Below are 13,647 nucleotides of genomic sequence, written 5' to 3'. Positions count from 1 at the left end.
CCTCATAATTTTCTTTTGTTCAATTTTCTCGGAAAGGGATCCTCTCTCCGAATCCCTTCAACTAAATCCACCGAATCAATCAATCCGGTTCCTTGAAATTTAATTCAACAACTACAAATAATGGATCTCTTTAAAAGTTATAATAACTTTAACCGTTTAATCAAATTTAAAGAATCTGAATTAGGTGATTGAGTGGATTTGGTTGAAAGCTTCCCCTTCCAACTTTCTGAACTCTGACTTTCTAATCACGGCAAAAGCTAGGTGGCAGAAGCAAGACGTGCTCGTCTCCATTAGAATTTTGTATACAATTTTTTGTCTCACTCAAGGGGCCTAGCTTCCATTAGTCAATAGGTTACCAGTGCCCAAGCCCCACACCCACGAAAGATAATGCCAACAGCGCCCAACCCCCACTCCCACGAAAGATAATGCCAACAGGTCACGTGACTCATCGGATAAAACCAATCTAAATCTATCGGTTCAACCCATTTTTGCCCCAAAGACCAAATCAAAAGCATTTTCCAAATACCAAGCCAAAAGTGCTTTCCATTCAGTTGACTGCTTCAACTTCTAGTCAATCACTTGTACCCAAATATACTCTTGAGTCTTGACTTACAAATGTTAAAATTTGCAAATTTATGAAGCAAAATCAAGGCTTAAACGAGTTTGAACCCGATAAGAAGTGAATTGAAGAAGAAAGAGACTCGATGGATTTTAATTGTGAAATTACAGTTTATTTGGTTTTTATGAACTTGGTTCGGTTTTGAAAGGTCAAAATTGAAACCTCCTTGAGTTAAGTTTTTGAGTTTTTAGTTTAACAACCGAAATCCTTACAAAAGCTTTTTAGCATATCCTTAGCCACCGCCCTAGAAATCAAATTGTGGAAACGAGTCTAGTAAAAAGCAAATGTTAACTTATAGGTTTTGTATGTCGTTTAAAAAAAAAAAAAATCTCATTGTTTATCATTTTTAATTTATTTAGTTTAAGTTCTAAAACTATCAACATGTCAATAAATAAGATGAAAGATAAAGTAAACTAATAAAGACAATTTGATTAAGCATGATATTTTCTCAGCACGTCTAGTCTTTGTAACAAGCCTTAACAACACAGTCTTTCCTTCTTAAATTCTCATTCGTCATATCTACATATATAAATACAAATATACATACACACACACAAACATATATATATATATATATATATATATATATATATCTCCCTTATGGTGTGCCCTTCCATAATTCTTCTCTGCATCCAAAACACACCTCAAAAAACAAAAGGATGGGTGGTTGCTTTTCTTGCAGACCAAAAGTTGAACTCCAGAATGTGAAGGTGGTGCATCTGAATGGGTATGTGGAGGATTTTGAGCACCCAATCTCAGTAGGGCAAGTGACAGGGAAGCCCACAAAGCACTTTGTATGCACTCCATCGCAGCTCCTCTCAACTGGGTCCAAGCCATTGAAGCATGACACCCTCCTCCAACCAGGGCAGGTCTACTTCCTCCTTCCCTACTCTGCATTGCGGAGTGATGCTTCTCCTCTCGACTTGGCTTCCATAGCCAGAAAACTCACTTCTGCAGCAGCAAAGAGCAGCAGGAAGCAGTCTCCGTCTGCCCCTCAGTCTCCTGCGGCCTATTCTTCAAGCATGAGCGGCCAGTTTTGCCCAAGCCCTATGTGGAGCTCTTCGTCGTCGCCGGGGAGGAGTCCAGGGAGGAGTCCGGGAAGGTTTGTGGAGCAGGAGAATTTGAGTATGATGGTGGATTATGGCTCTCAGAGATCGTCGCGTCGTTCGTGGAAGCCGCTGTTGGATACGATAACGGAGAGATCGTTGAACAAGATGACTGAGTCTGATGTGCAGGAGAGGCATGTGGAGGTGCTTGTGAAGTAGGTTTTGGTTTTGCAATTTTATCAGTTACACTAGTATATATGTTGTAGTAATTAAAAAAGAAAAGGAAAAAAAAATGGTGGCCATGGATGTAATGATAAATTTCTTGTGGAACGGTGAATGAAAAACCTTCTTGATTTTAGGAGTCGTTTGACAACCATTACGTTTTTGAGTTTTTAATTATTTTTAAAACCGAAAATTGAAAATTCAAATATCTGTACAAGGCATTTGATTTTTTTTTTTTTTTTTGTGTATGTGTGTGTTGGTTTTCTTCTTGCTCAAGAGTAAAAAATGATATGTTGAAAACACTATTTGAAATATTCATAATTCTTCTGATGCTAATCTCGCATCTGAGCCTTTTCCTTTGCAAGTTTTCTTTGGCTTTTTTTTTTAAGTTATAGTAGTGCATAATATGTGTTTATTTGCTTAAGCTTTAAAGTATATCAAATGCAAGTTCGTTTGATCTCATAAGTGCCGAAAACAGCCCAAACACATTTCAAGTAACAAAACTGTGTACTTTTGACACCTAATAAGCTTTTGTTCTTTTGAGTACTCATCTTATGATCCTAGTAATGTATTATATGTATTTATTTGTTTAAATTCCATAGGTACTTGGTGCCTTCAAGTGGATTCAATTGGATAACTCACTATTTTTCAAAGTATGATTCAAGAAAGAAATGAAAATTTTGTTCAATTGGAAAGTAGAAGATGGATTATTCGTTATGAAAGGTGACTCATTTCAACTCCTATAAAATAATAGGAAAACTAATGAAAATGGTTTGAAAACTTTGAGTTTTAACGATAAGGACAAAATAAAGGGTAAAGTGAATAGTACCAGAATTGACTTTTTAGTGTAAAAATATGGTTTTTCGTTAAAGTGAACAGTACCGCAGTCTTTTCGTTAAAACTCTCTAAAATAATAGGTTTAGAAGGGAGAAATATTTTGATATTTCCATATAGACCAAGTCTGTGATCTTTGTCAATTATTGAGGTGTACTGTAAAGCTAGCTTTTGAATGTCGGGTGGGGACTGGGATCACCTCCGAATGCCAGCCTGCAGAGCCAGCTAATCAAAAGATCCCATCATTTCATTTTTGATCATATGGTCAGGAATAAATTTAAAAGTTTGAAAAACTCTCACGCAAAACAAGGCAGGATGAAAATGAAAGGCTGGGATCTTCTAGCCAGCTGACTCCGCAGGCTGGGATCCAGAGGTGATCCCAGTCGATTGGGTGGATGGACAAGATTTTTCTTGTCATGTTTCTGAATTAAAAACAGAACAAGCAAGACGCATCCAATGAATGTATCCATTAGCCCCACTACCATTTAATTCATATGGTAAGTTTGTAACCATTAGCAACTTGAGTGCGACCTTAAGGACTACCATTTTATCAATTTACACAAATTATAATACCTATTCAATTGTGTTTGAAAGTCTTTTTCAAATAACTAAAAGCTTTTTCTTATAAAAATATTTTTGAAACCAATATTTAATTAGTAAACATGCAAGTGAATTTTGAAATAAATAATTGAAGTGCATGCAAGAAGTAAATAACTGGTTATTCTTCAAAAAATGCATTTTCAAGTGCTTTTAGAACCCAATAACACGTTTACCAAAAACATTTTTAGTCACTTGATAAACACTTCGAAACGAGAAATCTTAGATGGAACAACATCATGATCTCCCAATTCACACAAATTAGAAGATGCCAAGTTCCAAGTTTTATGATGATGGAAAATAGTTACAAGGGTACAGAAATAGGAGCTGGTGGCACCCATTGCTGGATGGGTGCGCAGTCCCACCCACCACCTTCTTTGCTATGAGCGACACTAAAATGGTTGGGAACCCAAGTTTCACCTTTTGCTTCCCTCTCTCTCAGCAGCTCCCTCTGTTTTTCTTCCACTACTTTCTTTGCCTCTCTTGCTTTGTTCCAGTCCTTCCCAAGAATTGCTTGGCTCAGCACTCCCCAGATCACAGCTGATTCACTCGGCCAAACCCCCTGATTGTTCCAAATTTAATAAGTAATCCAAAATTTCAATAAATCATTGTTGATTACTCAATTGTCTGACGTAGGAGAATTTTTCACATCCTCACACGTCATCTCGGGCGTGACCACATTTGAAGGCAAACACATGGACAAAATATATAAGGTGATGTGGAACATGTGTGACCGTTAACATTGAGGAAGTTGGGGTTTTATCTCGAAACTAATTGGCGATAGAGGAAGTAACTCAACTCTTTATGGCCTTGTTTGATAATGAGGATTGGCTTGATCGGGATTATTAACCATATTGAAGGCATTTTGGAGGAAGAAATTGATGATCTCTAAAGTCCAACCCCCTTAGGGGAGTATCTTCATATCCAAGTCAATGTCTAACAAACGAAACCTATAAGTCTATGCTTTCCGTAATATTCCGATGTAGGACAACTCTCCACAACCTCATATGTGGTAAGGCAAGGACTTCGAAGATAAAAAGATTCAAAGAAACAAAAACAAATTTCTCACATAAAAAGGCAAAGACTTTGAACGGATGAAGAGCAATCATTCTGCATATTTTGTAGGGCACATTGACTTAATGCAATCCAAGCTAAAGAGTTCAGAGATAGAGAGGCAGAATTAGGTACCTTCAAATCGGTAACAATCGGAGCTTTCAGTCCCGAAATGGCTTCTTTTGCATTGTATATAACGGTTTCTTTCCCGCTGCTAACGTCCTTCATTTTGACAGTTCTGCATTGAAATCAAATATCCAGAATTACAGCTAGACAGATATGGATGTGTTAACAAATGTCAGTATAGTTTTTCAAGGCTAAGCATAAGTATATTTAGTAGACAAGGTTAAAGACTGTTACGTAAACTTTCAAGGTGTAACTTCAAAGTAGTCTGTGTTGGTTAATTTTATTTATTTATTGATTTTTGTATATATATGCAATCAAACCACTGTTTTCGATCTGTATGCAGATTACATAGCGGCACTTGGAAAGAAGAATGAAGCCTTGAATTACCTATCCCACTGACCATGTATCTCATAAAGAAGCTCGAATGTTGTTGAGTCAAAGATCTTTCCCTTAATTGTTCTAGGATTTCCCCTAATCCATGAATTGCTTCCATAATATAACTCCGCTTCAAGGCCCGTCTCATGACACCGGATTCTATTTTCACCAACCCAATCAACCCAAGGCAATGGGAGGAACTTTATTAAGAGTTTTGGTGAGTTCATTTCATAAGTTTCTCTGTGATTCAGGAGCTTCAACTGACGTTTTCCATGCACCTCCGTTTCCACTGAAGTACCTGCATCATGGTTCTCGATAAGGATCAATATGACATTTAAACACAACAGAATATTTGAAAAAATACTTCAAAAGTCAATTAACATAAACAGCAGCAAAGTTCAGATGAGACTGAAATTTTCTTTATCATTGTATGAGTCCACAGTGCACAAGGCTCCCGCTTTACGCAGGGTCTGTGGACTCATACAATAAAAAGGTCGTACCCAGTGCACAAGGCTCCCGCTCTCCCAGACCCTGCGTAAAGTGGTAATATGTATATTCTCACATGACACTTGAAACTTGAAACCCGATTAGGATTGCTTCTTTTATATTAATGATCACTATGATTTTTACGAAGAAGAGAGTACCATAGAATTTGGGAGTAGGATGTTGACACCAGATCATTTCAAGGTTTTCTTTTTCATCGGTTGCATGAAGAGCGGTAACTGGTGGATGATGTGAAACCTGCAAGCATGCAACCAAAAAAAGCAATAACGTTAGTCAATATATGCATATAGAATCACAAACTCGCCACTCAGCAAGGTAGTTAGTGACATTTAGTTCAAGCTGGACCATCATGGCAGCATCAATCGGAGAAAAGCTCAGCAGAATAATAAATACAAGCACCTGCTCAAGTAGAACATTGAGGTTCCCCCTTGTAACATGATGGGTTTCTCCAAGAATGGGGTTGTAAGGAGCAATTCCGAAGATCATAGGACGCAAAGTAGAAATGCTCCAAGATACAACAGCTGAGAACCTGTCATGAGGGGTTTCGGCTCTGTTGCACCTTCCTAACAAATCAATACCAACGCAGTACACTGATTCACCGAAACACTGGAGGTGTGACTTGGGAATGTTAAACAGCGGTGACAGCTGAAATTGCAAGAGAGGTAAAAAAAAAAATCAGTTACCAATAGCATTGACCATTTACAATCAATCAAGAATACACTGCTGTGTGATATTTAGTGTTTGAACTTGAGCTAGAATTGACTTGCTTCTTATGCGAGCTGAGTTTGAGCGAGCTTACAAAATTCAAGCTTGATACCTAGCCTAAGCTGGTTCGAGCTAATTACTATAACAAGTTTTATAACAAAAATTTGCAACTTAGCAAAAATTTTAATAATAAACATTATAACAAACAATATTCAAACTTAAAAGTCTTTCTTTTGTCCAAATTTACTGTAATTAGTTAGAATTTGTGAAATATCTAATCTTGAACGTTTATCAATCCAAATGTTGGTATTTTTAGCTGGTTTCCACAAAAAGAAGAGGACTTGCCTGGAAGCGTGTGAGATCAGATCCTGGCCGTGCGTTTTTAAACAGACTCAGCACACGTTTAAGTAGATTAGGAGCTCTGTAATCAACATCGGAATCCCCTTCTAATGACAATGGCTTTGTCAAGAAAATAACTCTGGAATTGTCCTCCTCCTTGACCTGCACCCACCCCCACCACACCAAATCAAGAAGCCGATTTGAAACTATTTCGTCAAGGAAACTATTTTTGGATGCATACAATTGATTCCAAGCCAAACTACAAGCGGCTATTTGGAAAAGGACATGGTGGAGTACGTTATCTGGCCCATAAATTGACACAAACAATGGGGCATTGAAAACCATATTTAGAATTTCAACTTTTTTAATGAGTATATTATTGAAACAGATGCGTTTACAACGTTGCCAAACACATTTACATTGTCTCCAGTGACTAATTACTAACCATTTCAAAAATTAACTAAAAGATCTGGAAAGATTCGCCCTCAAACAAGAAGAGTTTAATTCACGATTCAGCGACCAGTACAAATATGTTATTTTGGTAACTGAATCGGAGATGTAACCTCTCGTATAATCAGTGGTGGAGTCTGTGTGGGGTCATTAGTTGTCCTTGACCCTTATAAACAGCTAAGACAAACTAAATTACAACATCCTCCTCCTATTTCTTGTGTGCGACTCTATTGTGCGATCATGTGCTCGATGAAATACTTTAGTTTTTTTTCTCTCTTCTTGTGTGCAATCATGTGCTCGATGAAATACTTTAGTTGAAAAGCCTAGGCAATCTTCAACATTACTCTACAGTATCATACATCAGCCCTAGACAAGCCTCTACGAATAATAGTAGTTGTCGACATATGTTGGTATAAACTTTCGACATATGTTGACAGGAATTGACAGGTGCTTCGTACGTGCTCGACGAATGGCCAATGAAGTTTTTTTTATTGATATTATGACTCAATTATTTGAAAATTATGATTACGCCATTGCGTATAATTCAAAAGAAGAACTAAAAAGACAAAAAGGTTTTACAATGTCCCTACGCATACAACTACTACCTTAAAGTTTCTTAGCAAATAAGTTTTTTCATCTTCTTTTTAAAGAAAAGAAAAGAATGTTATTTTGTACTACAATTTTACCGGAATTTTTATAGAAAGCCGGCTTTACTTGAAAAAGCACAAAAAAAAGAAAGAAAAATGCCCCAAATAGAAAACAAGAAATGAATTGAAACTTTCAATTGATGACAAAACAAATATGAAAGACGAAACTGAATTATCGCTGAAACAAATAATCATCGGAGATATATATAATTTTTGAACATACATCGATATCTACACTAGGAGGCGAGAGATGAACTAGCAATAATGTGATTCAAATTTTCCTTTGATGATAATTCAACTTAAAATTTTTCATTTACAAATAAAAAAAATATCACGGGACCGTACTAAGCGGTCATTTACAAGCCACATAACCTATCTTAACGTAAAAGAAGTGGCATCATAAAGGAAGGAAAAAGATGCCAGCAGATTAACAATTCAAAGCCATTTTCATTTCCTTGGCACACAAAACAATATATACATATAATGTGTGTGTGGTACTTAATAAACATATATGGTAAGAGGCTCTGAGTTTGAGAGTCCAATAGAAAACGAGAGGGTATATTGATATAATATTATATGTGAACAGAACCTGCTGCTGCCTGCTGGCATGCTGCAATTGCAAGCCAGCAAGTCCTAAAATCAAAACAGCTTTTGTCGTTCTGAAAGCCGCCGTTTCAACGGCCCGTAAACAACTCATATTTTGACAAAGCATAGAACAATACAAACCCAGCAAAACCATTGCCGGGCTTGAGTTGATCTTTGATTTTTCCGAGTTGGGAACACAGAACAGATGAAATAATCCAAAACCAATCAAGCAATCATTCAAAAACACATAAAACCATTGTAAGAGAGAGAGAGAGAGAGAGAGAGAGAGAGAGAGAGAGAGAAAGGTTCACATACCATTTGTAACTTTGAAGAGATGGAGAGCTGAGGCAGAGAGAGAGAGAGAGGTGTGTGCTTTTGTTTCAATGAAATGTAATAGAAAGAGAGAAGTGGCGGAAACTAAGAATCGAAGAGGGGTTGTTTGGCTGGTTTTGTTTTTATCACTGGAAAAAGACGTTTTTATGCTGTAGGCTCCTTCCTTTCTACAACGCAAGGGAATTGGTGGTGTTGGGACCAATCACCAATGGGGTAACAAATTTTAGAGATATTTATTGATTTGTTCCTGGACTTTCATAGAGTTGTCAATTTTCTCTCTGAACTTTAACTTTAGCTGATTATCCCTTTGAACTTTTTTATTTAGCCAATGTCCCCCTTAAACTTTAATTTTAGCCTATTACCCTTGACGTTAAATTTTAAAAACTTTCATTTAATTTTTCATCCATCTAGTTGTTCATCATTTCTGCCCTCATATAGTTGTCATGTATTGTTTCTGTGATCAAGATGGATGAAAAATTGGATGAAAAGTTTTAATACGCTAAGGAGGAAATTGGCTATTTATAAATCAAGGAGTAATCAGCCCAAATTAAAGTTCAATGGAGAAATTGACTAATTAAAAATGTTCAAGAGAGTAATCAGCTAAAATTAAAGTTCATAGTAGAAATTGGCAACTTCATACAAGTTTAGCGGGCAAATCAACAAATATGCCTAAATGTTATGTCTAACTCCATTTCATACCTATGAGTTTTAGTGTTATTTTTTAAATGGTAATGAGGACAAAAGGTGTAAACTGATAAAATTTCAAATGTTATTGTGCAACTTAGGAAATTAGAACCTCATGGCTCATCTCAAAAATTACTTCAAACCTGAAGAGTGTCAAATTTTAATGAACTTTTCTAAGAGAAGAACTACATTAAAAAATATTATCAATTTTCCATATTGCATTTCTTAACCATTGTAATATATATTGCTTTTTTAAAAAGGTAACAAGAATTTATTAAAAAACAATCAAGAACCAAATTGGACAGACATGATGAACGTAACTAAAAGGTCACCCATAGCAAAAGAAACACCACACAAATTAACAATTACGAACTCATCATGAATACAATACAATCATAGAGACACATATTTAACAAACAAGAAATATTACAACTTTGCAAGTCTTAGAACCACTATCACAGCATCATGAGGAAAAGACCATATCAGCCTCTGATGATCTTGCAATCGTCAACAAAGAAGCATTGATATGACTCACCTTCGACAAACATCGACTTCCTCCTCATAGTCTGTCATGTGCACAAACTAAAAGAAAACAAAACCAACAATTCTCATCAATAGCCGTTGTTCAAAGATCTTGATTTGATCCTTAATCCATAGCTGCCACAAGGGTCGTTTGTGATAGAGCGAGATAATGATCACAACCACAAAGACTCTTCTTGCCACAACCAAAAAGTGATCACAACCAAAAAAGAAACACTACCTCCAGGCCAACGGCCAAATTTGGAGGTTGAGGGATTTTTTTTTCCTTCTATTTTCTATCTATATAGTAATCTGTTTGACTTCATGCAAGCATAACATGAGTCGACTAAGTGATACATCAAAAATATAAATTAACTTGAATGTTGGATTAGGTGTTATCTACACACCCTTTCTTATTTTCACACATACCTCTCAATTTTCAATCGTCAAGTCAAATGAATTGAAGAAAATCAAACGACATAAATTAACAGAAAGTGTGTAGAACGTAGAAGGTGTGTGTGGATAACACCACCCTTGAATTAATAGAGAGACCAATATTACAGGAATATATTAAGGTGTCATTTCTAAGACATGGACCAAAATGTTACTAACACTAAACTAGAGAGGAGTATAGTGTAATTGACTTGTTTTCTATTTACTCTTAGTTTATGTTAAGGGTAGTGCTATTTACACACCCCTTTTACCTCTCATACACCCTTGTCAATTTTTTTCTATTGATCTTCTTCAATTATTAGATCCGACGGACGGAAATTAAGAGGAATGTGTGAAAAGTAAAAAAATGTGTGTGGATAGCACAACCCTATTTTAATTGGGAAAACTATGAAAAGTATTTGGAAATGAAAAGTTAAGGAGGGGATGCTACCCAACTCTAGGGGTTAGAGAGTACCACAAGCCGCTTTGAGGACTTACAAATGAGATATTAGCCTATTTTTTAGTTTTTACAAATCACGCACCAAGGAAGTTTGCTGACAACAAGACTTAAACTAGGCCTTAATTAAGCAAAAAGAACGATCCTTACGTAGGAGAAGTAAACAAAACAAGATCAAATTGTTTTTCTCAATATCAGGATGTTATGAAATTCACATTATCATTCTTCTTAGAACTTGTGTGGGCCTGCTTCTAGAAGTTATAAGCGTTTTTTATTATGTTTGGCCAAAAAAAAAAAAAATTAAAAGTACTTTATGAAAAGTATTTCTCGAAATATTTCTTAAAAAGATAAGAATTAGTATGATTATCTTAGCAAAATGGAAATAAAAGATTCTGTTTTTGTATGAACCATACAGTACTTTCCATGAAAGTGCTTTCCTGAAATGAGTGTTTTATTACTATGACAAACATTCACGTCCCTTCCTTTTTAGAGTCACACATTTTAGATTTTGAACACAAATTAAGGGGCAATTATGATTAAACTGAAACTTTGTTTAGCCATTCAGGCTCATCCATAATATATGAAATCACAGCTTAGTTATGAGCAGTCCATCTCAAGAATAACCCAAGGATAACCAACCCACATGTCTTCCTTCCACACTAATGAGTTTGAGAATCAGCGCCAACCTCTTGGTTGTCCAGTTGGTAATCCTACATATAAACTAGTAACATTTAAGGTAAGGTCTCTCAGAATCCAACTCTCTATTACCATGTGTTGACCTTAAAAAATTCGCGCAGACCAAAGAGCTAATGAGCTAACAACATTCTTCGATTGAATGCAGAGCATGCCAACTCGTCGACCGACCAAACAGTAACTTTCCAGCATCGAAGGACAATTTTGTTGTTGTTGTTGTGAATTCAAATGTGGCAGATAGAAAGATAGATAAGGGCATATATCTACAATAATGTTAATTTGATCATTACTTTAATACACAGTCATGTAATTCATTTTATCTTTGAGATTCACTTCAAGAACGAGTTTAAAAAAATTAATACATTTTTGTAGAGTTCAAGAGATGTGCATATGTCATATCAATTAATGAATGGATCTCGTTTTATGTTGATTATGTGCATCATTTGCCACATTATGTGATATACAGATATAGTACAAAAATATGGTCTCTCTAGTATTACTCTTTAAATAAATGTATTCCCTTTTCCTTTTGGTGTTTGAAGATGGAATTTTGGTTAAAAAAATTTAAATGAAATTTATATATGAAGAAAAGTGCTTTTGGTATCTTGAGCATTAAATTAGTTTGGCAACGAAATGAATGACTGGAAAAGAAAGGAGGGCATGAAAGGTGAGAGAATCCGAATTCCTTATTCTTTTCTACTCTCTCCATTAATCTTTAGAAAACAAAACAAAACAAAGAGGTATTTGTCGGTTTGCCCCCTCCGAACTTATTTAGGGCTGCCATTTCTCTCTTGAACTTTAATTTTAGCCAATTACCCCTCTGAACTTTTATAATTAGCCAATTTCCCCCCTAAATTTTAAATTTAGCCGATTAACCCTCTAAAATTTTATAAATAGCCAATTCCGCCCCCCCCCAAATTTTATAACCCTAGCGTTAGACTTTTTAAAAAATTTCATTCTTTTTGTCCCCATACATTTGTCATATGTGGTACATGATCAAAATGAATGGAAAATTAGATGAAATTTTTTAAAATTTAGCATTGGGGGGGGGGGGTAATTGGCTATTTATAAAAGTTCATGGGGTAAATTGGCTAAAATTAAAGTTCAAGGCGGAAATTGGCTAATTATAAATGTTCAGGGAGTAATCGGCTAAATTTAAAATTTGAGGAGAAATTGAAAGTTTTATACAAGTGTAGGTAAAAAAAATGCTTGAATCTATGTATTATTTGAGATAAGTAAATTAAGATCCCCCCCCCCCCCCCCAACTGTTTGTAGGGCTAAAAAAAACCCAAGTACTAGTTCTAATGGATGGGTAAAGAAAAGTAGCCCAGCCCTAGAACCTACCAAAGTAACAATCAATAAATTCCCAAAGCAATCCTGAGCCAACATATGTGATTCATTCCCATAAAGATTACTAACCTTACCTTCTTTCTAACGCATTTCTTAGGGCTTTTGGGTATGCCATGTTGCATTCCAGATTATTCGGATGCTTACGCTGGACGGAATGCCATTAGCAGTTTTGGCTCTTACATATCCATTGTGTGTGTCTGTGTATTTATATATATTGATGAAAGATTCAATCGCTGATATCTGTCACAGTAGAATGACATAAACTAGATTTCTTTGACAGTACCACTGATATTAATCTTTACCTGCTTCCACTCTATAATTCTAGTGACGTTATTTGTGTTGTAATTGCGTCTGAATATATATATTTTTATGGAGGTTGGCCAATGTCATCATATAAGATGGGAAATACAAAGGAAAACAAGAGAAAGGAACAAAAGTGAAGAATGGTAGTTGGAATAATGCAGAAGAAATATACACTGAATGAATGATATAGAAAATGTAAATTAAAAACTGTTTTCTGTTATAAATAGGCAAAATTTAGAGAGATAACCTTTGCTAGGGACATGAACGAAGTGGATGCAAAATATCACACTATTTAGTTTTGTAACTATAACATGAAAGGATTGTAGGTAAAAAGAGGAAGTGAGGGATACTGATATTATTGCTTTCAGTTCTTTTCTTTTGCAGTGTGATTGTGATCACACACAAAGTGCTCTTTATATAGAGCAACATCTGTGACAAACCAAACAAATGAAATGATTGCCACTTTTGAAAACAACAAATACATCACTATTTCCAAGTCTTCCTCACTGTGGGCATTCATTCTCACAATTTTACAACACTCATTCTTGGATGCCCACATATCAACATTAGTTGCCTCGTTAAAACCTTGCTCGAAAAAACCCAGTGGGAAAAAACCATAACGAAGGAAAAAGAGTACAACTTTACCTGTATTTGATATAGTGTTAAGCATGCTTATGTTGCATTGTTTAAAACCTTGATAGAAAAGGCAGTGGGAAAAATCATAGTCGAAGGAAAAAGAGTACAACAAGCATGTATCATGGATGCTTCTCCTGA

The 13,647-nt window shown here is 35.7% G+C and overlaps 2 protein-coding genes across 2 annotated transcripts; one reads left to right on the top strand and one right to left on the bottom strand.

The window, feature by feature from the left end:
- Nucleotides 1-1,168: 1,168 nt before the first annotated feature.
- On the top strand, nt 1,169-2,023 carry LOC126595086 (uncharacterized). Its single transcript, XM_050261429.1, has one exon. It carries the CDS (start codon nt 1,279-1,281, stop codon nt 1,882-1,884), a length of 606 nt encoding a protein of 201 aa, XP_050117386.1. The 5' UTR covers nt 1,169-1,278; the 3' UTR covers nt 1,885-2,023.
- A 1,466-nt stretch (nt 2,024-3,489) lies between these two features.
- Nucleotides 3,490-8,622, bottom strand: LOC126594784 (oxysterol-binding protein-related protein 4C-like). The gene is made up of 7 exons (XM_050261041.1): nt 8,418-8,622; nt 6,427-6,582; nt 5,776-6,021; nt 5,517-5,613; nt 4,885-5,170; nt 4,507-4,609; nt 3,490-3,880 (listed from the first exon to the last, which is right to left on the bottom strand). The coding sequence occupies exons 1-7, from the start codon at nt 8,418-8,420 to the stop codon at nt 3,623-3,625; spliced, it is 1,149 nt and encodes a 382-aa protein (XP_050116998.1). The 5' UTR covers nt 8,421-8,622; the 3' UTR covers nt 3,490-3,622.
- Nucleotides 8,623-13,647: the final 5,025 nt, after the last annotated feature.

This window comes from Malus sylvestris, chromosome 13, assembly GCF_916048215.2.
Source record: "Malus sylvestris chromosome 13, drMalSylv7.2, whole genome shotgun sequence".
Classification (NCBI taxonomy): domain Eukaryota; kingdom Viridiplantae; phylum Streptophyta; class Magnoliopsida; order Rosales; family Rosaceae; genus Malus; species Malus sylvestris.
This window is presented reverse-complemented; position numbering and strand designations above follow the sequence as displayed.

Excerpts from the sequence above, each read along its gene's own strand:
- LOC126595086 (XM_050261429.1), top strand. The coding sequence starts at position 1,279 with ATGGGTGGTTGCTTTTCTTGCAGACCAAAAGTTGAACTCCAGAATGTG.
- LOC126594784 (XM_050261041.1), bottom strand. Across the intron at positions 6,022-6,426 it reads CTGATCTCACACGCTTCCAG|CTGTCACCGCTGTTTAACAT; the intron begins GCAAGTCCTCTT and ends TTGCAATTTCAG. Across the intron at positions 5,614-5,775 it reads TCAATGTTCTACTTGAGCAG|GTTTCACATCATCCACCAGT; the intron begins GTGCTTGTATTT and ends GCATGCTTGCAG.